Raw genomic sequence first — 26,290 nt, forward strand, 5'->3', positions numbered from 1 at the left:
GACAAATGTACACGTTCACACTCGCAATACACTGCCCCTCGTATATTAGCACGCACGTTAATGATGTTTAAATTCGAAGAATGAAGTTGAATTGTGGTTTCTCATGATAAATATCGATATATGTATGCACTACAGATTTCTTTCCATCTCATATTTTGTCTTTTCGTCTCCTTTCCTTTGTGGCATGACATACCGGTTGGTTGACCTGCTTATATGCAAGTAAAAAAAAGGGACATAATTTCGTCCCCCTGGTGTACACACAGTCCTTTTTTATGCATTTCTTTTTGTTTCATTTTCCTCGGAGAATCGCTCATGAAAATCATGTATATAATTCATGTACATCCCCATCTCTCATCGTCCTCTTTTTTTTCCTTTATCAATTTTTAGTTTTCATTTTCTTTTCTTTTCTCATTTCTTGTGCTCCCGAGAGTAGTGGTCCGCTACCAAGAAAGCAAGCTCAAGAGCCTGCTTCTCATTAAGTCTGGGATCGCAGAAAGATGTGTAGTTAGTTGAAAGGTCATCCTCGTCGAGACCCTCGCTGCCACCCAGACACTCGGTCACCGCATCACCAGTAAGCTCCAGGTGAACACCACCGAGGTAGCTGCCCTCCTCCTTGTGGATGCGCAGCGACTGCTCTAGCTCGCTGTAGATGTCGTTGAAGCGGCGGGTCTTGATGCCGGTGGGCGTGGAGAGGGTGTTGCCGTGCATGGGGTCACACTGCCAGACGACGCAGCTGCGGTACTCAGAGTCCTCGACGGCGCGGATGTGCTTGGGAAGCAGCTCGGCGACCTTGCCGGCACCGTAGCGGGTAATGAGGGTGATCTTGCCGGGCTCGCAGGAGGGGTTGAGAGCGCGGAGCAGAGCGAGGATATCTTCGGTTGGGGTGGAAGGGCCGACTTTGATACCAATGGGGTTTGCGATGCCACGGAAGAACTCAACGTGGGCGTGGTCGAGTTGGCGTGTGCGATCACCAATCCAGACGAAGTGAGCGGATGTGTCATAGTACTCCTTGGATTCACTGCCAGGCTGGAGGGGCTTGATGCTTGGCGATGAGCTTGGGGGAGTGCCGGGTCTGCTAACGCCAGGATGAGTGGGCTTCTCGAGGAGGCGCGTCAGGGGCTGCTCATATTCGAGCAAGAGACCCTCGTGACTGGTGTAGAGCTCGACAGTCTCGAGCTCACCAGGCCGGGCGTTGATGACTTGCAGGAAGCGTAGCGTCTGCTGGATGCTGGAAGCGATTTTTGAGTACTTCTCCTTAAGAGCTGGGTCGCGGACGTGGCCCAAGCCCCAGTCAAGGGGTCGGTGCAAATCAGCAATACCAGAGGCGAGAGCTGTGCGGATGTAGTTGAGAGTAGCAGCAGAGTGGTGGTACGCTCTTGAAATGAGATGTTAGCAAAACGGTGAAAGTGAGTGGATTGGAGGAACTCACTTGAGGAGACGGGCAGGATCAATATCACGCTCGTCGACATGGTAACCATTCAGAATGTCTCCTCTGAAGCTGGGCAGCTCTACGCCGTTGACCATTTCAGTCGGGCTCGATCGCGGCTTGGCATACTGACCAGCCATGCGACCAATGCGAACCACACGCTTGTTTGTGCCCCAAATCAGGACAAGACTCATCTGAAGCAGCAGCTTGATCTTGGACTCGATGGCGCCCTGCTCACAGTAGTCGAAGAGCTCAGCGCAGTCGCCTCCCTGGAGCAAAAAGGCATTTCCCTGGGCGACCTCGCGCAGGTGAGCTTTCAGGGCATTGATCTCATTGGGGTGAACCAGAGGGGGCATCCGCGAAAGCTCATCGGTGGCCTTTTTGAGCTTGGAGGGATCGGGATAGGTGGGAGACTGCTTGATGGGCTTTGAGCGCCAGGTGGAGGGATCCCACGACTGGGAGGAGACGCCTTCAGAAGCCATTGTGGATGAGTGCAATGATGATGCTGAGGATGAGAATGAGAATGAGGAGAAAGAAGAAGAAACTGAGACTGAAGCTAAAGAGTGCTTGGTCCCTGCTGCATTGCAGAACTGTGTCAGCCAACTACTGGTCTGTGTACCTCGATATCAATAGAATAGATGGAAGCATCAAAACTTACTCAGATGAAGTCGTCTTGCAGCAAATGCTCTCTGAATGTCAAAACAACGACTCGCCAGATGCATGCACCCAAATGCTCCTTTTCAAAAGATGTGAGCACCGGTTTAATTGGTTTGTGACAAGCACAAAAGGAAAAAAAAGAGCCAGATGACGGTTATTATGAATATGAGTCAGTGGGACATCCAGGTTTCGGGCCACTTATGATTCTCGTTGGTACCACCGCAATGTCATAATGCCACTTTTAGTACGTACCTTTTTTAGAATTTTTTCTCTCTTGCCCTTTCTCTCTTAGTGACGATGATCCTTGCATTGGCGAATCAGAAGCGGTGCCGCATGCCGTGCAAAATGGTTAGTCATCCTATTGTACCTTGCCGCCACCAACGGTGTTCTAGCTGCTGCTACTTTTTGACAGGCCCAAGTCAATAAAATATCTGGGGTAGTCTTTGGTAGAAATTAAGCAGCTATTGGCTCAAGCATTATTCTCTTTTTGATGCTAAATTAGCAATGGCCAAGTTCACACGCCGTATTAAACTTTCAGAGACAATGGAAGGGAGAACGTTGGCATTGATTAGCTAAGGCTAGTGCCAAAGACGTAATCGAAGAATAAGGCCAAAGCATAATGCGATGATGAGCTAAAGACGTGTTGGAGAACAGAGGAGAAGAAGATGATTAAAAAGAAAGAAAAGTTCCATATAAAGTAAGATAATCTATGAGGACAGTATTGACATTGACATATACGGATATTTCATAATTCGACCTGCAGAGCGTTGCCATGTAGTTCGACTCTCCATCAGTAGAATATAGAATATAATACACACATATTACAAAACTGCAACAGCGACGCCGCTTCAAGTTTTCGAATTAAGACAAGCACACTCTTGGACTTATTCTATTCCATGCTCTTAAACAATACCATCTGTTAAATTGCGAAAAGGGGTATTGCAGTACTTATCTGACTGTTACATGGCACATCTGATAGGCACCTGTACTAAGCTATAGCTCTTCTACCCCACCTAGGGACCTACTTCCAAACCACCAACCGCTTTTCTCTCCCAAGCTCCAATTCCATATAAACAAATCCACCACCATCCAACACCACCACCACAACAACAAACCCATAACAAACCCTCCCAAAATGTCCTCCGCCGACGCCTCAGACCAGCCCCCCCTCCCCAAAAACGCCGAAGACCGCAAGGCCGCCTCGGCCCTCGCCTCGCTCGACACCCCTTCCGACGCAGCAGGCACCCCCTCCAACGACAATGTCAACACCGAGGCCGTCTCCAAGGCCATGCTCAAGCTCGGCGGCGACGACAAGGCCAAGAAGCCCGCCGCAGCTTCTGCTGCTGCTGCCCCCGCGGCCGTGAAGAAGAACGTGAAAGTTGACGCTGCGGATGTGGCCCTCGTGGTGAACGAGCTGGAGGTGACAAAAGCAAAGGCGACGGAGCTGCTGAAGGCGCATGATGGGGATGCTGTTGCTACGTTGAGGGCTGCGGCGAGGGGCTAAGACAAATAAAGTAAAATAAAAGAGAAAAAAGGAGCGAGAGCTTTTCATATACATATACCACGACTTTTGAGAAAAGAATACAAGGAATACTACCATTATAAATGGGCTGTGCTGCGGTTCTGAGTACAAAAAAGATTTGCTACTACCGGGTGGGAAGATACTGCTTCTACTTTGGGATACACACACCGATTCAATAATGCTTGACATATCGTCTTTTGGATTTGATTACGTGCAGCATTGAATTGGCGTTGCTTATTCGGAGGAGAGGGATATATATATATTCTACACCAAAAGCAATGCATACACGAGACAGCGTTTGGCACAGGTAACTCACCTTCAACGAGGCCATCTGCAACAATCAAGACAAAAGGCGTTCAAAAGCATTCATACTCACAAGTTACCACAGGGCTGCACGGATATCAAGTCATGATTAGATAGCGAGCAAGTATATATTTACTTTTCATGTTCATTACGTTCAGCTAAATACTGCGGCTTGAATTCCATCTGTCCGCTTTGCACGCCCTTATAAACAATGCCCATGCGTGATATCTCAATATCTCAAAACGCCTTAGCGCCCATCCTATTGCCTTATCTGTGTCATAAAGATTTCCCTTGTTTTTCCAAAGCGAGTGACTAACCAATGCAAGCGTTTCTATATCTGTTTGTTTTTTGTTCTGTGTCCGTTTCCCCATGATCCATGAAATAGCCGTCAGTGTTCATCATCGGGCGTGACCCGAGCCAAAATATCAGCTGAAAAATTAAACGATTTCGAATTTACACTGAGCATTCATGCTCATCGTCGCCATATACCACCATCCCCTACTGCCACATCTTGGCCAAGGGACTGCCCACCTTGGGAGCAAATTGCAAACTCTTGCGCCGAGCAGCCATCAGCCGCATCATCACATTCTCATCACTGTCCCTGGACAGAATGCCACCGCCGAGCTCCACAAACCTTTGTGCCTTGGGTGGACAGGTTCGGGTCATCAACTCTTCTCTCCTCAACGATGGGCTCTCCTCATCCTCGTACTCATCTTCATCCTCAAGGTTGGACGGCGTCTCAGTAGCAAACTTCATAAGTGCCTCTGGAGCCGGAGTCTTGGGTACAGGGGTTAGAATTAGGTTGGACCATTCAATGTCCTCCTCTTCTTTCTCTTCTTGCTCCTCGCTCGTATCTGACGGCGTGTGGATCCAGATGCTGCTCTGCCTACGATTAGGTGTTTTGGGAGAAGAAGACGACGACGATGACTCCCGCCTCTCCTTGGGCGAACCGCTGACCGCAGAGCCGTTCTGGTTAGAGACGGTCTTGGGCTCCATGCTCTTCCGGCGGCGTGCGCCTCCGCGAGGAACGTAGCTTGTGTCGATATGGTATGGCGATTCGTCAAGCCACTCATTGTCACGCTCGCAGTCCAGGACCCAGCTTACACCCACGCACTGGACCACTCCGTTGGCCTCTCTGACTTTCTCTAGAGTCCGCTTACTGCCATCTTTGAAGACGACGTGAGTTATGCCCACTCTGGTCGTCTCGCTGTTGCTTGCGCTGTTGGGGTTCCAGCTCCACTTTTGCAGACACCGGGCGCCCATCTGGGTGAGTAGCTCGACAAAGATGCTACTCGCATCCGCGCCTTCGCTCGTGTGGACATCGACAAAGACAATGGCCCCACGAAGCAGGTTGGAGTTGAGGTCTTTGCGAGGAGTGCGCGCTGGCGTTCCAATCTTTGACCACAAATCTGCTTTTGCTTCTGGCGTAGACGGCTCAGCACTCTGCTCAGGCGTTTCAATCTTTGACACCTTTTCCGCTTTTGCTGCTGGCGTAGTCGGCTCGACTGTCTGCTTAGGCTCCTCAGAAATCGTGCTGATATTCCGTGAGCTTCGCCTTAGCGGCTGCTGCTTCTCTGGAGTAGAAATCAAGACAGGAGCACCTCGTTTGGGTTGGCCGGGGCGCTTTGGAGCAGCACGCGAGGCGCTGAAGCTCTTCTTTTTCAGCGGACTTGGCGTTGAAATGCCAGCTGGCTTGGTCGGAATTTTGGTTGTTGTGTTGAACGATCGCGTCGTAGGACGACCAACGGGGGTTATAGGCGCCGCCTGAGGCACTGGAATAGGCACAGGACTATCGACTGGGACTTGGTTCTCATCTCCATACTCTTGGCTAGCATCCGACAGGCTATCATCAAAAGATTGACGAGTATTAGATGTATCTTCGCCCTCCATAGGATCCGACAGAGTCATTTCGTTAGTTTCTTGGGCAAGAACTGTGTCTTCGTCTATGATCATAGTCTCTTCTTCCAAGTCTTGCTCCTCAGCATTCTCCGCCATTTCGTCTTCAGGGCTTTCATGATCCTCAGCGTCTGATAGCTGAAGTTCTTCCGCGAACGAAACGGCGTGCTTGACAGGGCTTGCCGCTGACCAAGAGCCGAGCTGGTCAGATAGAGATGAGAATCCCAGAGTAGACCTGCGAGACCCCTTCATTGCACTGCGGGTCCTTGGCGTGTTTTCTTCATGGGAGGAAGGCGTGGCCGCAAGTCTCTCAAATGGCAGCGTATCATCTGCATCTTCAGCCATCGCGCTCATATCATGGCAGGGATCCATGTCTTTCTCTCGAAGTTGGTAGAGGGTATTTGCCGCTGAAGTCTCGACTTTTGGGGAGGAATTGCCATATTCTTCTTCTTCTGTAACGTGATCGTCAAGAACCATTGTGTCTTCTGAATCGCCCTCGTCCTCATCCTCATCCTCATCCTCATCCACATCTTGGCCCTCATTTTCATTTTCATCTGTATCCCTATCCTGGGTTTCGGTCGGCACATCATTAGACTCCTCTGTCGCGACAATAATACTCTCTTCGGCGGCATCATCTGCCTCTTCCTCAGTCTCTTCTCCGGCTTCCAAGGCTTCTGGAATGGCAGTGGCCTGTAATTCCTCTTCATCTCCCTTTTCTTCCTTATTTTCAGGCTCTACCTCCGCCTTTGCTTCTGCTGTCGCCTCCCTTTCCACTTCTTCTCCGGCTTCGTCCACTTCTTCTTCGGCTTCGTCCACTTCTTCTTCGGCTTCGTCCACTTCTTCTTTCGCTTCCTCTTGCTCCTCAGCTTCATCTTCAGCTTGGTCTTCAGCCTCAACTTCCCCCTCTTCCTCATCGTCAGCTTCAGCTTCGTCTTCGTCTTCGTCTTCTACCTCTTCCTCCACTTCTGCCTCTGTAGAGACTGGATCGGCTTGTCGGGATGGCCCAGCAGATGGACTCCTGGTAAATCGAAGATTTATAACTGGAATTGCAAAAGGATCATCCTCTTCTGCCTCATGTTCTTCTTCTTCTTCCTCTTCTTCTTCAACCAAAAACTGTTGTGCAGATTTGCCAGGCCGAGTTGGAGTTGCAACAGGAGACTCATCCAGAGTTGGGAGGTCTGGTTGTCGAGTATCTGATAGCGATTTGAAGCCTGGGAATGCTCGCTTCGCTGGCGACTGAAGCATGGAAGGCTTCGCCGTCGATTCACTTGCCGGCTCCTTTTGGGCCGAGAAGATAAAGGGTTTCATAGGAGACTGAGGTCGCTTGGCGGCTGACTGAAGAAGCGTTGAAGATTTGAAAGGCGTCTGGGCAACCGATTCATTGCCCAGTTTTAATGCAGATCCTGGCAGTGGCATCGCGATCCTTTTAGCTGGAGATTTTATCGTATCTCGCGGTGGCGAGGTGGGTCGCCTGGCCGGCGATCCAAAAAGAGTTGCATTCAGCTCTGGCAGATCGAACATGGCCGTATTCACAGCAACAGTCGTCATCTCGGGCTCAATCTCAATAGGAGCGATTTCTGACTTCTTAGACGGAAGCTTAATCGCACTCTTTGCCAACGGCTTCTCCAAAGACAATTCATCCTCAGAGTCATATTGGGAAAGAGTCAACTGCGTAATCTTCTTGGGGCTTAGCGGCTTCTTGCTGCCGGCTTGAGGTTTTGATGGCTTCGCGGCTGGTCTTGTCGTAGTCCGGGCTGCTGCCGCACCGCCTCGTCGTGCTGGGCGACCACGCATACCAACTGGAGCAGGCTCCGGTGGGCTTGCGGCGGGCTCTACATTCTCCTTATCAGGTTCTCTGAATTTTACCACCTTCTTGACCGGTGGCTTGTTGGCTACTGTTGTTGTCGTTGTGGCCGATTTCATCACTGTTGGCGGGCGCCCGCGCGCCTTTTTAACTGGCTCAGGCTGGTTGTCGCTTCCTTCGGGCTTGGAAACAACCTTTCTCGGTCGGCCACGCGTCGGCTTCGGTGCTGTAGATTCTTCCTTTGCGATTTCTGAAACTCCTTTCTTCGCCGTTACTCTCGCTCGTGATGCTCCGGTAGACGCCATCGCTGAAGCTGTAGCTGCGGGCTTGGTAGCACCATTCTCTTGTTCCTCGACCGGCTTCTTAGGAGGCCGCCCCCTCGGCCGCTTGGCCAGCGAAGGCTGTTGTTCTTCATCCGCGTCATCGGTCCTCGCCTTTCTCTTAGCAGCCGTGCTCTTCGTGTTCGCGGTCAGGCTTGACGGAACAGCGGATCGTGCCTTTGCGGCAGCTGTGACAATTTTGGTAGATTTCAAGGTCGCCGTCGTTGACTCAGGGTTTTTAGGCGGCCTGCCCCTGGCTTGACGCTTGGGTGGGGAGCGCATCGTTGTCTGGGTTGGGATTACTGGTTATTCTCTTATGCGCGCAGTATTCCCTTTGCGCAGAGATCAATATGAACAAAAATACGCGGTTGAAAAGGGTCTTAGTGTTGACATGACTATCGGGCGGTGAATGTTGGCGCGACAGGGAAGCGTGGTGGAGGCTGGGGGGCATTTTTTGTTATGCATTAGTGGGGATCGCGGGAAGCTGCCGGTTGCTCGGCGACGACGCGACCCGCAATTCTGCCAGACCGGGGTTCTCTTATATGACACTTGTACAGTACGCTGACCCAATCGCTATGTCTCCAGATTTCGATATGCATAACGCAATGATAATCACGCACACAATATCGCAATGACGTACATGTACGTAAACACAGCAGATCGCCTTTTTGACATGGACGGAAACTCCCAAGTCTCCCTATTCCAGCCGTCAATATAACACTGCTTCTTCAAGAGTTGGTACAATACTTTTTTATGGTTGGCTATTGCCAATCCCAGATGTTCGCTACATAATGTCATGATATGAAATTTTAATCATTGACTCATCAGTGGTATGGTTGTATACATGAGTGCGCACGCTTGTTTTTAAAACAATCCCCATCATTGTTAATCCCCTCCGCTCTTAGCTCGAGGCAGCTTCCAGGTTGAAAATAAATAGAAAGAAAGGTAAAAAGCAAATAAGTGAGACAGATAACGGTGGGATAGTGAGACTAGCTCCGGCGCGTAGGGTCACGTTGAGGCATCCACTGCGTCGTATATGTGTTTTACGAAGCAATGGCATGGCGCGTATAAGCAGCAGCCATCCCCCCGTATTTATGACTACCTGAAAGTCGTCCGAAACGGGCCATCAACCTTGATGTCCTTGATTCCTTCCGGCATCATTCGCAGCCATTCGTTCCAGCTGTCAATGTCAATGTTGTCGTCGTTTAGTTTGATAGCCAAATGTAGCTGTGGGCTATTTTCGTAAGAAAAGCTGCTCCGTAGAGGGCTGCTCTGTTGAACGGGCGAGAGAAATATCGAAGGCAGCCTCGAATTTCCGGACGTCATGGTATGCAGTGGGGCTGGAAAGCTCATTATGATCTCTCTCTCAGGCGTTCGATCCCGGGCCAGCTTGGGGTAAAGGGCCAGAAGGATTGAGTGCAGTTCGACCACTGAAAGCGGCGTCTGGCGCGCTGCGCGCGTACGTAACTGGTCAGCGAGAGCTCTAGTAAAGGCGCACCGATCCAGAGCGGTGAGATGGTCTTCTGATAAGGACGCCGCTATGATTTCTAATACGCCTTGCTGTCTTACGATTCTGGATGGAGGGAAATACGCGGCATCCATAATGATGAGAGTGTCCGCGCACGCCTCCTCGAGAATCTGCTGCATGCCGCTCCAACGAATAGTGGAAGCTCTCTCAGGGTCTTTGGAGCTACAAGTTGGGAGAGCCAAAGTTAGCGCAAACGCGTACATGTCAATTTGAACTTGCCAAGGCGTACCTTGCCAAAACCATGTCGCGATTTCCATCGAGATAAGTGTGGCCTATGTAGTAGACAATCTTTAAAACATCACGCTGATCACGCTCCTCAGCAAAGTCGTTGAGTTTTCGCGACAGCCATCTCCATGAGCTTTTACAGCTCTCTGAAGAGGAAGGGATAACCTGGATTTGAAACGTATAATGATAGTACTTGTCAAAGACGTCAGCTAGTTCTCTGACCGCATTCTGGACCAATAGCGCATCATCATCATCTTGCCAAAATAATAAAAGAGCCTGGACCGAGTTATACCGGCCACGAGTAGTGGCAGAGAGCATGCGCGCAGCATTATTTTGCATTTCGTTTTTTAGGCTCTCAATGCCCGGCAAGGACAGTGACTTTTCTAGTCTAGGGCCTGTGGGTAGAGGGGTGCGGATACGGGCCTCGCTCAGGGGGGGTCGGCCAGGCTGATGATGGTGGCTAGGCGCAGAGCCAGTATCTACGTCCATTTCTTGAGGATCGTGAGTGAAGACGGGCTGAGCCGTGCTGAGGCTCGTTGCGGGGCTGAGAGGCCGGCCGGTAGGAAGTGAGGGCGCAATGTCCTGAACAGCCGGGCTGTGTGGCCTGTGGTGAAACTTGCTAACGACGTCTTCCCAAGTCATGTTATGGTGGCTTGGGTGGCACTGCAAAGAGAGAAGCTTGAGGTCAGCCTCTGCTGCATATGATGCTGGTCGGGGCCATGACTTACAGCAACTCTCCTGCGGCGACAGTCGACGCAGGCTCCTAGCTTTCTAATAAGGGCAGCCCGTTCTCTAGACTGTTGAGATAGGGGGCCGGTACGTCTCCTGCTGGTTCGACGGCTGTTAGAGACGTCGGAGCCATCCTTGAGGGAGAAAATGGACTGGTGCGGGTTAGGGGAGGTGTCGGCACTGTACGATGTGTTGTTGGTCTCAGTAGAGGCCAGGGTAGCCGTGGTGGCCTGCGTTGAGACTGACGAGCCCGTGTCCTGTCTCAGCGGCGGCGAGGCGATGGAGACATAATGCGCCATGGACGGCGTGGACGGTGGAGGCAGATGCCGCGAGTGCAGGTCGTCTGGCCGCGGCGTATGAACTGGCGTCGGGGCCGAGGCGGGCGCCGTGGGAGATAGCGAGAGGCCCGCCACGGCCGGAGCCGACGCCGGAGCCGGTGGTGGCGGAGAGGCCAGGCGCTGCAGCTGGGAGTGCGCGTGAGGCTGTTCCTGCACTGCGTAGTCGTGGATGTGAACGCCGGCCTGGGCTCCAAGCTGGGCCGCGACCTGGGCCGAGGCTGGTGGAGGAGCGTCAATCAGGCTGTGGACGGAGTTCATGGCTGGAGGACGGCGGACCGGTGCGGATGATCAAATTCCCATAATTGGCGGGGGGCGGGGCCCGGGCAAGACGCGCGATGCAAGGTGAAGCGAGGTGAAGAAAGGTGAGAGGGCGAGATTAGATGGTGAAGTCTGAGCCAGCTGGGAGACGAGGCGGGGGGATACGGGCCACCTCCGGCCGCGCAGACTATGGCAGCGATTTGCACCGGCGACGAGCTTGGCGAGGGATGATCGATCGGACTGCAGGTGTTCTGGCGCGAGCTGAAGGGCAGGTTGCGGGCGATTAGTCTCGCAAAATAAACAAGACCAGCAGAGCGACAGAGAGGGCAGAGAATGTCCGTGTACAATATCCACCGCCGAAGCTACCTACTAACAGAGAGGCATGCGCTGGGCGTATGATGATGTGATGCGAACAGAGAGATGACGGGGCAAAAAGGGGGAGGCGATAGACACAAGTGGGAAAAAAATGGCTAACAATACCGGATGAGCAAGTATACTTGGTCGTTACAGGCGACTCTCAAGGTCGATGCGGTTGTTTCTTCTTGTCTCTTCGCTTTGGTTGGTCGTCTCGATGCGTGTACTTTGTATGTGCTTCTCCCTCTGCGCAGTGAGTCCGTGTGTGGCTGCGAGGCGCGTTAAAGGCCAGTTTAACCCCGCCAAAGAAAAAAATTCAAGAAAAAATATTGGCAGGAAAGGTCAGGAGGGAGAAAAGAGGCGCAACAAGAACGCGGGGTCCTGTCGTGGGCTGGGCTGCATAAGATAGACAGATGCGACTGGCCAACAGCGGCGAGAAGAGAAGGCCGGAGATCAGAAACGGCTGCAGCCCCAGCGGCCCAAAACGCGGCCTGAGCTCAGCGCAAAGTCAGTCAATTTGCGTCGCGAGAGGCGCCAGAGCAGGTTGGACGGCGATGCGACGCCAAGGCCGGCCGCAAATCGAATGTGAAGCTGGACAGGGCCGAGGTTGGATGAAAAGAGCTTCGGTCTGGGATGTTATGAGACGAGCTCTGGGAGCACCCCCAAGGTGGACAAGGTTGTGGGCTGGTGAGTGGTGGTGGTATTAGGTACCTACAGCTTGCAGAACGCACTCCCACGCTGGGCATGCATTCCGCCCGCAGCAAGAGGCACGCACTGCGGTACCGAGTACCTCAGTCCCTGGTGCGTGGAGCGTGGAGTGGCACAAGCACGAGCCTTTGTGCTGTGTGTCGTGGCGGAGGCTAATAATATCGACAATGGGCCTACCGGAAGCATTTAACCATATCCCTGCCAGGTCCTGGGGCCTAGCACCCGAGAATCCAGTGAGCGGCGGGTTTGCTCGGGATCTAGCTCGGAGGACCAAGCCTGTTTGAGGGCAAGGTCAAGGCTCAGGCCATGGGCGCGGCAGCCCACCACACCATCAGGCGAGCCAAGTTGAACGTCGTCAGAAGGGATCACGGTGCACGGGCGGGGATCGCAACGAGATAGTAGTACATGCTAATCCCAGGTCGTGTCACGGAATACTATGTACAGCGGCGGAATCACTCAGCAACCAGGGCGGATGAGCGGAACACGGAACTTCGCAGCGGCATCACGATTCGGTTTTCTGTTATAGGCTCGCTTACTCGATGCGTTGCTCCGTCTTAAACCTAGGTAGGGCTAATGCCGAAGCCAGAGCGGCTAGAGAGCGATGAGGCTTTTTAACTAGTAGTCCTGCTAGTAGCACGACACAAACAACGTCACCAAAGAGGAAGTTCGTAATCATGGCGATGTGTCTTGGGGCCGAGCGTTGAGACTCAACCGGTGGGCAGCAGGGCTACGAATCAGATCAGGCCAGCGACAGAGCAGATACAAAGATTACAACAAGATGGAGGTGAGTTAACCGAAAGGGGAAAGAAGGCAGTTATAAAAAAGGGAGCGAAATGAAGGGTTAAGAAAAAGAAAGCGAGAAACGATCGTCACAAAAAAAGAAAAAGAAGAAAGAAAAAATCCCAGAAGAGGGGAAAAGGTAAAAGGGCCCTGCAGATCAGGAGCCCAGCGCCAGTAGCTGCATCAGATCACACCGAAGAGAAAATTTTTTGTCGATGGATCGGCTGGCAGCAGCGCTTGGACGCAAGCGAGAATCTGGGGGAAGGAGGGGAGCAAGCGCCCGGCTGGTACCTGCTGGGTACCAGGGACGGCAGCAAAAACACTTAGGCGCGGGTGGCACGCCGCACAGGCCAACACAGGCCAGCGCAAATCTTCCGTACCGATCACGTAGTCGTGGGTAGCAGCAGCGCCAAGGCAGGTACGTGCAAGCACTGCACGCGCTACAAGATACAAGTACGGGGTACTTACTCGTACGAGTGCAGTTGCCATTAGCAATTGCCATGATAGTATTCCGGAGTAGCCTGTTTGGGAGCCGCGAAGGATGGAAAGTGCCATCTCTATCAGATTCCTAATATTACTGGGCCCCGCTGGACCAGATGTACCATTGCGGTTTTGTCTGTACAGCCTAGAGCACCTGCGATGCCGGAAGAATTAAAAGTAAAAAGGAATATGCCATTTTCTTTACTCTGTTATCCAAAACTTTAGCTTTAGCACTACCAGCAGCGGCAGCAGTATCAAGTATATTCTGACCGTCATCAATTACAAACGACCCCCCCTTATCCACCTCCCGGGGGCTATGAAATAGAGGGTTGAAACAGAGACAACAAGGTCTGATGATAAGAAGCTGCCAGTCGACAAACAGGGGCTTCTTCAACTTCCGACGCAATCCCAAGCTGCGCCGACGACTGCGGAGAGAATGGCCGGTTCGTGCTTGTGCCGAGCTGCGAGCCCGGGGTTCCTCCTCCTCCCAGCAGACATCCCACCGGATTGCCACAACAAGGAACAAAGATGCCATGTAATCTATTTCTAGCGGACAGACGGGCATTAGGCGTGGCCTAGCTGCATGGAATAAGGGGCTCGCCACCGAAAAAGAAAAGCAAAGAAACGACGGGACACCGAAAATGAAAAGGGACAAAAAGAAACAAGCAAAAAGGCCCAACCTTGCCAGGATAGGACGGCTGAAAATGGCCAAGCAAATGACACAACGCACTAGTTCTGCGCGTGAAGCGCCCTCTATCCATATGCCCATGCATTCATTGTCTCATAGCTACAGTCCGGCTGATCTAGTTGCGACCTTATCAAGGAAGACTATGTAATTCCCGCTGGTAATGGGCTTTTGGCTCCGGCAAGATGCTCGGTTGAAACTCTGTGCTAATGTACCTACATATGCGGCTATGGGGCCGGCGAATAGGCCCAGCCCTTTATCATACCAGGCTGGCACACAAAAGAGACAAGACTTTGCCAAGAGCAAAAGACAGAGTCAAAACTAGCAACTCTTGGTCACCTACTCCTCACCTACGGCGACTGTCCCCTGCAAAGCGTGGTGTGTCCCTCTGTGGCTACGAAAATGTTCTCGCTTTCTCCACATTTGTCTTTAGTATTATATTGCTTCGAATCCATCGCAATATCGGTTCGTTCTAAGCTCTTCCTTCCCTTGGATATGCAGCCCCAGCGAGTTTAGGCTGCGCACCAATTTTGGTCGGGCTCATACTTCTCCACCGGATGTGTTCTAGCGAGTAACGTTGCCGGAGCAAATTAAGCCGCCGATAGTTTCTTTGCTCTCTCGTACTCCATGTGAAACAGGCGCGGTTTGTTTCGACCAGCTCAGTATCATCATATTGCCGGATTAAGCTTCCGGAGTATGTACCTAGGTACGAGTATAACATATTGAAGGCGCTGTTAATCAGTTCTCGGCCACACATCAGGCTCGGTGACTACCGCTACTAATGCATCTCCGCCCCTACATACCTCCTATTCAGCTTCGCGTCTATCTCTGCTCCAAACAATGTGTGCATGCACACTGACGTTGCTGCACCTACTCCGGTGTCTTGGGTGCTAATGACGCCAAGATATCGTCAACAACGCACTCTCCCGGTCAATGCTACGCCCGAGACTCGACCGGCGGCCCGGCTCGCTCCTAAAGTTGCTGTCAGTTCAAAGTCTGGCGCCACTATCCCATCCCCCCTTTTCCATGATCCAATACGCCTCAGCGCCAACCCTCCAACATGGCTTTGCATCGAGCCAATCCCCTTATAGACCGAACGCCCTGAGACTCCCACTACATCCTCATGTACCACCTCTTGGTGTCGATGATGCATATGCATGTGCTACCAATGGCGGTAATAATAGTTCAAACGAGTAACACATGTCTTACACCAGCACAGCAGATGCATATGATGCAGAATAGAAATCGCGGCGCATTAACAGCATCAGTCCTTCTCTACTGCTCGAAATGCTAACCCGTGTGTAGAACCATGTGTGTGATGTCGATTTGGTAGCCAAAACAAGCTGAAACGCCGAGGGTGTGGCTGCTATACCGAACTATGCGGCATCTCACCGTCGTCACCTATTCCCGCGGCAACTTGCTGCAGCCAGTATCACGACACTCTGCAAATACTACTACGTGTACCTATTTTGATACTCCACATGTTGCTTCCTACTACTACCCCAGGCCGCAGCTCACATGTGGAATGAGTCGGCCGCATTCGCTGTTAAATAAGTAGATGGTACGAGGTGATCACCGCCAGCCTCCCACCGTTCTCCTCTGCCGGGAAAAATCATGATAACAAAACATCCCACCACATCCCACTCAACAAGCGCCCACCCTACCAAAAGCCCATTTCCTAAAACGCTTCTCTGCATAAAGGGCGGCAAATGCTCTCATCTTCCACCTGCTGTCCAACCGCATCTGCATGCACGTGGATCTAACACCGAGAAAAAGAACCCGCAATCATGCCTGGCATATGTAGGAGGCATGTACTAGCAATTTTTTCTCTCCTCTTGTCATGCAGCTCATATATCATACAGCAGAAGGGTCCTCTTTTTGACCCAAATCAATAATAGCGCACTTCGTCTGAAGTGTAGCCCAACTGAATTCACTGCCCATTGCACATTCAGTATCCACGCTGGGTATCACCATATCCATGTCATAAAACGCGCTCTGCCGCGTTAGATGTATGTGACAGATGCATGCCAACCCAATCTAACTCTGCTTTTTCAAGCCGATACTCGCATCTAGAACATTCAATACGTAAAATTTTGTAAAACTACTCTTTTCTTCTTTAATTTTTATCTCATTATTTCCCTAGCTAGCTTTTTATCCCCCACCCTGCTGCGGTTGAGTCCATTTGTCGTTCTGGAATCCCCCGTTGTCAACCTTGTGGAATCCAATCTCATCCCTCTGATCGTCAATCAGGCGCCCCCATTCTAGCAACAGCCGGAACAAGTAGATCTCCATGTCCTTCTCCCGCAGCGCCTTTTCCGCCCATCGTTGGCCCTGCTGGATGATCCACTCTGCGTCCGCCGTGCGGCCCGGCATCAATGCTTCCCTGTCATTCACCTTGGGTCGGCCTTCTGTGCCTGAGAAGTAGGTAAAGGTTGTGTGCAGGCCCTGGTATCTTGGGTCAATAGGCACAAAGTGCAGCCACGGCATTAGCCGCTCCGTGAACCATGTGCGGAAGATGGTTGATACGAATGGTAAGCTGTTTGAGCGTAAAGTGCGGAGCACCTGCTTTGGAGGGCCGTCATCCTCGTCCGCCAAGAGGACGTAGCGGTACTCCATTAGCTCAGCGGCGTCATCGCGGAAGCCGTAAGCCTTCTCGATGAGCTTGCAGCCGTGGTCCGAGCACGTCGTGGAGTTTGTCACTCCCAGGCTGAAGGGCATCACGGCGTTGGCCTCTGCGGCCGAGACCTTTTCATAGCCGAACCTGTCGAGGGACTTTTCCGTTGGGAGGACCATGATGACGTTGTCACGCGGGTACGGCGCACTGGCTAGATGCAGCAGGCGATATTTATGACTTCCGCGTAGGGCCTGACTATTGATCGCGTGTTCCCCCAGAACCCCTCTCCAGACCAGACTATCGTATCTTCGTGTAAATTGCCACTTGATGTCGGGCTCCTCCAGCCTCGTCCTGGGGAGCGGTATGACAATGTCGCTGAACTCGTCCGTCTTGGCCGCGCCGAACAAGGGCGCGAGCTGGCGGAGCGGCGGCCGGTGAGGGTCCGTGAGTGAGAATCCGTGCAGCAGCCGCAGGTCGGGCTGAGAGCACGTATCCAACGACTTCTGCCAGTTAGTCATGAGCTGGCCGAAGGAGTGGTCCTTTGCGCACGACCAACAAAACTCCATAAAGTTCCAGTGAGGTCTGGTCCTGCTCTTTGACAAGGGATGGCATGCTTCGACTAGCATCCGACGGAATTCGCTGGCGGATACTGTGCTTTGAGGAAGAGGATCAATATTGCTGTCGGTGTTGCTGCTAGCAGTTCTGGATTCGGTTGTCGGTTCCTTCTCGTGCTCTGCTGACGCTGTCTCACTGCTATTGCTATGGATCGCCTCATCCAGTGAACGCCGAGATAGTAAATCAGCTACCGAGCTGAGCTCAGCCGCCCGACTTTTCGAATTTGCCTCTTCCCACAATGGTAACACCCGAGGTCCTGGAGATAGATTGATAGGTAAAACCATATCAGGGAGGTGCGTAGAAAACTTTGCAATCATCTGAACCAGCTCGTCTAGATCCTTGTTGTCATCCTCATTTCCTGTATTCGCTCGAGTTACCTTGCCATCCTTCACTGTGATGGTTGCAACGTCCGGCATCGCCGCCATCTCGTCTGCTCTTCTACGGAGCACAGCAGGGGGGGCGTTCCAAAATGGGGCCATATCTCGATCGATCTGATCGAAGCCATCAATCATAACCGAGTCATCTTCAGCATATTTGTACCACGCATCAAAGTTTGGTGGGGGGAATCTCCCCTTATGCCGCTCCTGGTAGATGGTGACGGCCGTTGCGAGCGTCGTACTGACGCTAACTAGTGCTTTCCAGCGGTCGTGTTCAACATGAGCTGTGTAGACTAGTTCGTTGACAGGATGAATTCCATTGCCAAAGGTTTGTGGCTTCTTAATAGAAATGAATATCGTTGTAGCCAAGAGAAGAGCCAAAAGTAGGACCGCAAATAGAATGCGCCGGACGAATAAGACGGAGCGGAGATCATGAAGATACAAGAACATGATAGTGCCGGCAACAATCATCCATAGTGGCCCCAGCGCAGCAAGTCGTGAAAGGTGTAGCCAATTTCCGTAGCGGAATATCCTGTCACAACAGCTCCATATACCTATTAAGAAGGTCAAGGTGCTGACAGGTGTAACAGCAGATGTCTCGCATATCCAAAACATGGTGGACGTAATGAGTGCAGTAAAAGCAAAGCTATCAATCACGGCATCAAACCCGTACAGAGAGCCAAACGAGACGTTTACTCTATGAGTGCCCCTAAAGATGGCGTTGACAACCCATAAAATTCCCACAGAGGCAGCTGATAAAAGGAGCACCGAGCTCAGAATCCGTATCCGCAGTTTGATGCTTCTCGCCCATGCCAGCAATCGCCAGAGCAAGATGACAATGGAAGCGTCAAGGGCGAGACCCAGCAGCTGCAGCGAAACGGTGTTGAACCGGCTGTCAATGAGGTCGAAGCACAAGTAAGTTGAACGTCGGATATGCGATATTGAGAAGAAAGTGCCCAGCGAGAAAACGAGGGCGCTGACAACAGTGTTGAACATGACCACCCGAGGGCCGCTGAACCAGTCGTAGATATCATCAAATATGCTGCGCCAGGGGTCGTCATCATCCTCAGAGATTGGGAACCCCCATCGCCGGCGCGTGGAGAATATCTCATAGCCAATCAAAAATATGCACAGAAATGACTATCACGACACCAAAAAGCTCTGTCAGTAACATTCATCTCTCATTCATCTCATCCCCTTTAGTGACGTCATCTCACCTCGAGTCCAGGGGTTGCACATTGCTGTTGTTTGTTTACTAGATGAAATGCTTCCAGTCGAAGGACAATGGCGAAGATCAAGACCGGAAGTGACCATCTCCTGGGGCGGTTGGGAAGATGGGCGCTGGATCCTTTGAGCAAAGCATCATCAGAAGCGATGCCAAGTGCCGACTCGTCTTTGCCGGAGACGAAGCGTCCATCTGCTCCGGGGACAAATTTGACCGCAGCACTGAGAGCATAGCAAATGAGGCCTGATAGAAGCAGTACCAGCAACGATGAAAGACGAGGTCGCTCTGTGGGCTGAGGTTAGCGTTTTTGGCTGTCCATCTCATATTTGGCGCTTCATAGGTAGGGAATGGGAACACGTGCCGGTTAAGGAATGACGCTCCAATGAGTGGGAAATGTACACAAAAGACAAAACGCTACTATAAGGGCCAGTCAGCAACTTGTTCTCATAATAAAGAATAAAAATGCGAGTAGGAACATGTAGGCAATGGGAGTATATACCATAGAGCAGATACGTGCACAGGTGGGAACCAACCCATGGCTCAATGTGGCTCAGCCTGAGCGGCGTCCTGTCGCGTGTTTGTACTCCTTCCTGGCCCAAGATGTTCAATTCACAATTCACAAAGCAATCATTCTTTTTCAGCTCATTGGCCTCATGGCGTTTGGTTCCAAGATGAGAGATTGCGCCAGCACTTTGAAAACAGTCTCTGTATCGGACTCCGATAGGCGTTTACTGATCGCTGATCATCGCTGCTTCAGGGGGAACGGCGCAAAGTAGGTACAGCAGTACGTGGCGCTTACATAAGACTATCTTCCCAGCAGCAGTACTAAATTTAGGTAGGTATGTACCTCGTATCAAGATAAGCAGCGCCGCCAAGGTGAACTCAATTATACGAGTAGCAGCTGTCTTTCTCTCAACCACCAAACAATGTATCCCATATCCAGCACATCACCATGGCCGGAATCAGCGATGCGCCGTTTATCCAGAGCCTCGCCGTGCCCGCCGTCTGCCTGCTCATAGCTTTCTTAAGCTACTTTTCACAAATCCTCTTCAACAACTCGACCCTCGACCCGGGCCCGCTGTCCACCACCGAGAGCAGGACATTCAACGTCCTTCTGGTATGCCTCTGGGTCTCGTACTTTCGCGCCGTGACGGTCGACCCGGGGCGCTACATCTTCCCCGACCAAGTAATTGAGGCAGAAGGCCGATGGTGCAAAAAGTGTCAGGCGCCGAAGCCCCCCCGGGCGCACCACTGCCGTCACTGCCAGCGATGCATCCCGAAGATGGACCACCACTGTCCCTGGACCAAGAACTGCGTCTCCATGACGACGTTCCCGCACTTCCTACGATTTCTCGTCTACGCAAACGTGTCGCTATGGGCGCTCAGCTACTTTTTCTGGCAGCGCCTCTACGCCCTGTGGGAGACTCGGTACATGCCTGCCCACCTAGGCCCTACGCTGCCCGCGCTCGTTTCGCTCGCCATGACGGGTCTTGTCTGCGCCATCACATCCTTCGCGCTCGGCATTATGCTCATAACTACGGTGCAAGGCTGGGTGCTCAACCGCACGACCATAGAAGGCTGGGAGGTCGACCGCCACGAGGCTAATATCGGACGTGGAAGCCGGGACTGGTGGGACATGACGGGTCCGGACGGCGAACCTATTCGCTTTGAAAAGGTGGAATTCCCATATGACATTGGCTTCTTTTCCAACATGGCACAAGCAATGGGCACGTCCAACTTTCTGCTGTGGTTCTTCCCCTTGGCGGGCAACCCCAAAATCAGCAAGACCGGCACCGGCACCGGATTCAAGTGGGAAGAAAATGGCTTCAACCGCAAGGAAGGCATGTGGCCTCCTTTGGATCCTGAGAAGCTCCGCCGTGCCGGAAGAGAATGGGGCATATCACGACGAAACTACGAGGTCGAGCTCGAGGACGAAGGGTTATCCCCGCAAGAGCAACTCGAAGCTTTCAAGAGGCGCCAGGATGAGGATATAAGGAGACGAAAGAGAAGACAGGATGAGCTCATGGCGGAACTGGAAGAAGTGGATGGGTTTGGCTCAGACAGAGAAGACTATGATGACGACGACGATACGAATAACAATAATACTATGCGCAACTGGGCCAACTCAGAGGGCGAATATCTTCGAGACTACGGCGTCGATGAGGATGCGGAAGAGCAGGATGAAGATGTCCCCCTCGTCGAACTACTACGACGCAGAAATGTTGGAACTGCGTCATACCGCGATGCGTAAATAAACCAGAGGAAATCAAAGAACAGCGAGTAAAACTGTAAATCAGCGCATTAACAAAAGGAAAGCATTATATAATATAAAATAGACTTTATTTTTTTTTTCTAAAAGCAAGAATCTCGAAGATATGTAAAAATAGCATTTCAGGCCCTGGATCACATGGTCCCACGTGTTTCCCCTTTAACCCTCCCATCTCCTTCTACCAAAACGTGAAGAAAGAAAAAGAAAAAGAAACTTCTCCCAGACATACACACACGCTTCCCAGGGATCTATACTCGAGACTCGTGCGACGACGGTGGTTGCCCAAGTTACTCGCACACATCGTGTATACAACAAAATCCGCCAAATCTTTTCCAGTCATAGAGGCGTAATATTTGTATCAGAAAGCAAAAAGGATGAATATAACAAAAGAGTTAAACTGAACTGTAGAAAAAATATGCCTTCGTGACAAAGAAAGTTCGTGAAGCATGTCTAAAATTGGGGCGCAGCATCTCACCAGTCGTCAGTCTCATCATCTCTCTTTTGGTTCAGAGCATTCTTGCGCGCCAAGAGAGCATCTGCCAAGCTGCCTCCCAGGCTGGGCGTGCTTCTGCCGCTATCGCCACCGGTGCCGTTCAGGCTCATGCCAGAATCTCTCTGGGCCAAATCAGCAGGCTTGCGACCACCTGCAGCTGGTCGTTTTGTAGGTGGCACAGGCTTTGCCTTGGCTGATGGCGGCGCTGGAGGTAGTCGAGGAGCAGCAGGAGCTTGCTCTTCTACATATGCTGCCGGCACCCAGGCTTGTCCTTGGGCATTCTTGGCTAGCCACCAACCTGTAAATAATGTGTTAGATAAAGAAAAATTCTCAGTGAAAAACTCATAGATTTTAGTAGTAATACGTACCATTGTTCTCCTTTTGGATAACCTCAAGCAGCTCTCCTGCCTTGATGGAAAGCTCGTTTTCTTTTGTGCCGGCGAAATCATATAACACCTTGGCCATGATCTTGGGCTTAGCAGCAGGAGGGGCGGGAGGTGGTGGCGGAGCAACTCGACCTGCGGCGGCTTGCTTAACAGGCTTGTTGGCAATTCCTACAATAGGAATCGTCTGATGTGTCGACGAGCTCAATGTGCTTGTACTTGCCGACGGGGTTGCTGATGAAGCCGATGATACTGCGCTGCCCATGCCAAGAGCAGCAGGTGGCGGAGGAACAGATCTGGTTCCGGTGCCCGTCGGTCTCGGCTGGGTATTGCGGTTGCCAGTCAACCTTGATGGTCTTCCTCCTGGGCCACCGGGCTTGATGAGCTTGCCCCTGGTAATGGGACGTGCTGCCACAGGCTTGCCCTTGGGTGTTGGCTTCGATACAGAGTTTGGAGGCTGTCCCGCAGTAGTATGGATCGTACTACTCTTGTAGAAATCAGCCCGCTGCTGGGAATCCTTTAGAACCTTGATCTGCTGCATCTTGTTTGGCTTTTTGGCATATTCAATCGTTTGGCCAATCTTGAGGTTGAAACCTCCTGGCATGACACGCTGCAACTGGGTAAACATTTCCGTCTTGAAGATACAGTTCATGAGCGGATCAGGCTCTTGCGGAGATCCGATTCCCAGTGAGAACCAGTCATCCTGGGCTGAAGAGACTCCGAGGAACTTGATAGATCCAAGGGGCAAGGCCTTCTCTACCTGGATCTGCGGCTGTCCTTGGACGAGCAGCTGGGCAATGATGTAAAATTTGGAGTTGGTTATGATAATAATGCGAGGGCTTGGTTTACTGGATCGACCAAACTTGGATTCGAGAATCTCAGCACGGCAAGAGAATACCACACGCTCATTGGAGCCAATGTTGGCTGCTTGCCGCAAAGGAGCTCCAGGTCCGTTCATGGCACTGATTCCAAGGTAATCACCAAGGTATCTTCGAGAGCCGAGAAGACTCATTCGTCGTCTCTCTTTTTGTCCTCCGAGAACCTTGTGGCCCTGGTCACGGAGCTGCAGATATTCTGCACCAGTACGCTTCTTTCGCCAGAAACGCTGTATTCTCGTAGCGGATTCCGCTCTATAGGCAAGGTAGGCTCGCCACATGCGTTGAATACGAGTTGCCATGTTGTGCCAGTATCGGTCTCTCATATGCTCCAGCGCGAACAAAGTCTCCGGAGACTTGATGAAAGCCTTTGTAACACCCATCTGCCACTCCTCTTTGGGGATGCTCGTGTCCTTGAGAATCTGCTTCACGGCATCTTCGTATGATCCCTGCCACGTGTATTCACCAGCATATGAGGTAGCAGGCGACAGCAGGAAAAAGCGATCGACAAACTTATCAAAGTCCTGTCGATAAGCAAATCCAGCTCTTCGGATTCGAACGTTTTCTTGCAGACCAAGATACTTGATCTGATGCAAAACGTTGGGTCCGTTGTATTCAGAAGGCGACTTGTTCTCGTTGGGCTTGATGGTTCGGATATATGAGGGTTGGCACTTCATGAGCGTATCTACCAAAAGGTTGGCTGATGCTCGAATCGTGTCTCCTGCTGTGGGTGGCTGCTTTCGGTTATCTTGATCGACCTGGTGAGGGAATAGCGTGTGAACGAATGCATTTCCACTGCCCTGCAACAGATTTAGCAAGCCCTTCAACAGCTGATCCTTGTTCTTGTCCGTAATGCCGTCGACGGTATAACCGACATCACCAGCGTAATGCTTGATGATGAAGCTGCCCTGTCGGGGAATCAGGTGAGCGTGCGACATGCCGTTGATGCTCTGCATAAAGGTTCGGTCGCAGGCAGCGGGGTCTGCGTGAGCCGTCTTGGTTGCGTCTTTCATGGCGGAAAAGATTCCAGGGGGACGAATCTGCTCGATGAGGTCGCACACAACCTTGTTGTCAAAGTACTTGATAGGCGTCCACTGAATCTTTTCTCGTGCGTACTCTTCCTGTTCGGCCTTCAAAGTGAGCTGGATGAAGATCTGCTGGAGTTTTTCGTTGACATAGTTGATGCACAGCTGCTCGAAACTGTTGTTCTCAAAAATCTCAAAGCCGTAAATATCCAGAATACCGATGGTGTTGGATGTCTGCTGTCTGGACTTGAGAGAGACGTTGACGCGATCTCTGATCCAGTCAAAAAGTTTGCTATAAATAGCCTTGGCCAATGCATCTCGAGTAGCCATTGCCTGGGCGGGATTTGCGGGGGACTCAATGACCTCTCCGTTTCGGGGCGTCAGAATTCGAATGGTAATGCCCTTGATGACTTCCTCGGGCGTGCATTGCAGCAGATATGCCACAAAGTCCACCACAGATTTGTCAACTACCTCGGCGTATCCCTCTTGGTCTTCCTGGAACCGAATGTTACCGATCCATAAAATGGCGGACAGCATGCGGAAAATCTCATCTTGCTCTGCTTGACTCAGGCCAATGATCTTCATGGCATTGAGCGTGTCCTGGAACTCTGCAACATCGTCTATGCCGTCAACGTCGAAACATTTAGAGCGGCTAGTGTAGAGGTAGGTCTCGGGCTTCTGGATGCCAAACTGCTCTCGGTACTGGGCAGGGGCTGCTTTTGTAAACTGGTAGAAAATGTGAAAGTTACGCTCATTCGTAATCTGGCCAACGACTCTGGTGGCCTCAAGGAGGTAGTTTGTGATGTCGGCTCCACACGGCTCGCCCTGAGCGTTGAAATGCAGCTGGAGGTACTTTCCGAATCGCGATGAGTTGTTGTTTCGCAGCGTCTTGGCGTTTCCGAAAGATTCAAGCAGAGGATTGGTTGCCAGCACCATTTCTTTGATCTTCTTGATGTCGCCCGACTGCTCGCCAGAAACACTTGCAATGTATTGCATGATGCGCTTGGCAGCCTCGGTCTTGCCGGCTCCTGACTCGCCCGAGATGATGACACACTGGTTGTCGCTGTACGCCTTCATGTTATAGTAGGCTGATTCGGCGATGGCGAAGACGTGCGGCGGCATCTCCAGACGGTTCTTCCCCCTGTAGCTATCCAGCACCTGGTCGGTGTAGATGCCCAGGTCCCGGAAGGGATTGACAGAGACCAACACATGGCCAATGTATGTATAGATCTCGGCGCCTTCGAAACGTTTCTTGAGGTTGTCGTTGATGGCCTCGTTGGACACTTTGCTGAGGAGAGTCAAATCTGACACACCGATCTCCTTTTTCTTAGTCACCTCGTAGGTAGCCTTCCTGGGCTTTTCGTTGGCGCCGCCCGCAGCCTGAGCGCCCCGAGCGGCCTTGTCCTTAGGACGCCGTGAAATACCCTATGAAGATGGCAGAAATCGCTCGTTAGAATGATGCTGAAGCCTTTTCCTCATGGTGGGGGTCGAAGAGAGATTTGGGAGATTTGGGAGGTGACAGGAGTCGAGCGGGCTTACCATGGCTGGAGATGGAGGGACGTTACAGGAAGGAAAGAAGGGGGGGAAAGAAATGAAAGAGGAAAAAAGACGTCGAAGAAAGGGCTTATTCGAGCATCAGACGCCTAATTAATGGAATTGCTTGTGCCGAAAGGCGTGACAAGGAACCGGATTTCTGAGCGAGGGGAATGGTTTGGTTTGGTTTGAGCCAAAGGGCTATGAATGTGGCTTGTCGAGTATTCGCGGCCGAATGATGCGGTGCCTGACGAGTGACGTTTAGTGCCGCTGGCCGACCTTTTTCCGTGGGCGATGATTCCTGATGGCACAGCCACTGGCTGACAGTTACGTACCCGCCCGGCTTGGTTCAGGGATGGAAGTTTGTGTAAGTAGCATCTACGACGCTTCAATCTCGCCTACGTGCGCTTTAATTTATATACAGGCAGAAAAATGGCTCTGTTCCCTGATTCCTGATTGTTTTCTTCATTCTTTAAATACGGAGAGCCCATGCAGCTCGACTCCGGCATCTCCGTAGCCTCGCATCATAGCGCATTAGCATTTTTTCTGACTGCTGGTTAGGTAGAGAGAGAGGCAGCAGTGCATACAGTGGCCGATTACCTATACGCCCGCCGACACTTCTGCCGCCTTCCATGTACCCTTACCGAACTCCGACACTGTTTGCTCTTAGCCAGCAACCCGGACTTTTGGGCCTGAGAGATAAAACAAGCAAAAAATGGATATGCCTGCACCGGCAGTCCTTTGCTGGCTCCAGAGAGCCGCGTCAATGCTCCCACAGCAGTGGAGACGCCTCCATCCCGAGTTTTCTGCCAAGTGCGCCGAGGCGCCTGATTTGCTGCCATCAGATCTTGCATGCGACGATACGCGG

At 51.8% G+C, this 26,290-nt stretch overlaps 8 protein-coding genes across 8 annotated transcripts; 2 read left to right on the plus strand and 6 right to left on the minus strand.

Annotated features, from left to right (window-relative positions):
* Positions 1-397: 397 nt before the first annotated feature.
* GGI43DRAFT_205923 (DAHP synthetase) lies at positions 398-2,439 on the minus strand. The gene is made up of 3 exons (XM_083200126.1): positions 2,085-2,439; positions 1,430-1,992; positions 398-1,375 (listed from the first exon to the last, which is right to left on the minus strand). The coding sequence occupies exons 2-3, from the start codon at positions 1,906-1,908 to the stop codon at positions 409-411; spliced, it is 1,446 nt and encodes a 481-aa protein (XP_083057145.1). The 5' UTR covers positions 1,909-1,992; positions 2,085-2,439; the 3' UTR covers positions 398-408.
* Positions 2,440-3,218: 779 nt separating this feature from the next.
* On the plus strand, positions 3,219-3,587 carry GGI43DRAFT_387219 (uncharacterized protein; the record flags this gene model as incomplete). The annotated part of the gene is made up of 1 exon (XM_083203898.1): positions 3,219-3,587. One exon carries the CDS (start codon positions 3,219-3,221, stop codon positions 3,585-3,587), a length of 369 nt encoding a protein of 122 aa, XP_083057146.1.
* Positions 3,588-4,406: 819 nt separating this feature from the next.
* On the minus strand, positions 4,407-8,210 carry GGI43DRAFT_425260 (BRCT domain-containing protein; the record flags this gene model as incomplete). The annotated part of the gene is made up of 3 exons (XM_083208487.1): positions 4,407-4,762; positions 4,799-6,341; positions 6,642-8,210. The coding sequence occupies 3 exons, from the start codon at positions 8,208-8,210 to the stop codon at positions 4,407-4,409; spliced, it is 3,468 nt and encodes a 1,155-aa protein (XP_083057147.1).
* Positions 8,211-8,386: 176 nt separating this feature from the next.
* Positions 8,387-10,725, minus strand: GGI43DRAFT_205955 (uncharacterized protein). The gene is made up of 2 exons (XM_083200127.1): positions 9,686-10,725; positions 8,387-9,618 (listed from the first exon to the last, which is right to left on the minus strand). Exons 1-2 carry the CDS (start codon positions 10,321-10,323, stop codon positions 9,027-9,029), a joined length of 1,230 nt encoding a protein of 409 aa, XP_083057148.1. The 5' UTR covers positions 10,324-10,725; the 3' UTR covers positions 8,387-9,026.
* Positions 10,726-13,005: 2,280 nt separating this feature from the next.
* GGI43DRAFT_425262 (uncharacterized protein) lies at positions 13,006-14,097 on the minus strand (the record flags this gene model as incomplete). The annotated part of the gene is made up of 2 exons (XM_083208488.1): positions 13,006-13,311; positions 13,534-14,097. The coding sequence occupies 2 exons, from the start codon at positions 14,095-14,097 to the stop codon at positions 13,006-13,008; spliced, it is 870 nt and encodes a 289-aa protein (XP_083057149.1).
* Positions 14,098-15,937: 1,840 nt separating this feature from the next.
* Positions 15,938-19,688, minus strand: GGI43DRAFT_206116 (uncharacterized protein). The gene is made up of 4 exons (XM_083200129.1): positions 19,344-19,688; positions 19,206-19,261; positions 18,837-19,129; positions 15,938-18,759 (listed from the first exon to the last, which is right to left on the minus strand). The coding sequence occupies exons 1-4, from the start codon at positions 19,379-19,381 to the stop codon at positions 16,165-16,167; spliced, it is 2,982 nt and encodes a 993-aa protein (XP_083057150.1). The 5' UTR covers positions 19,382-19,688; the 3' UTR covers positions 15,938-16,164.
* Positions 19,689-19,736: 48 nt separating this feature from the next.
* Positions 19,737-21,464, plus strand: GGI43DRAFT_206260 (palmitoyltransferase PFA4). The gene has a single exon (XM_083200130.1). It carries the CDS (start codon positions 19,797-19,799, stop codon positions 21,093-21,095), a length of 1,299 nt encoding a protein of 432 aa, XP_083057151.1. The 5' UTR covers positions 19,737-19,796; the 3' UTR covers positions 21,096-21,464.
* Positions 21,340-25,396, minus strand: GGI43DRAFT_206103 (myosin 5). Its single transcript, XM_083200128.1, has 2 exons — positions 21,975-25,396; positions 21,340-21,904 (listed from the first exon to the last, which is right to left on the minus strand). The coding sequence occupies exons 1-2, from the start codon at positions 25,009-25,011 to the stop codon at positions 21,585-21,587; spliced, it is 3,357 nt and encodes a 1,118-aa protein (XP_083057152.1). The 5' UTR covers positions 25,012-25,396; the 3' UTR covers positions 21,340-21,584.
* Positions 25,397-26,290: the final 894 nt, after the last annotated feature.

This window comes from Trichoderma evansii (genome assembly GCF_050947405.1).
Source record: "Trichoderma evansii strain SZMC 28006 chromosome Unknown GGI43scaffold_23, whole genome shotgun sequence".
Classification (NCBI taxonomy): Eukaryota; Fungi; Ascomycota; class Sordariomycetes; order Hypocreales; family Hypocreaceae; genus Trichoderma; species Trichoderma evansii.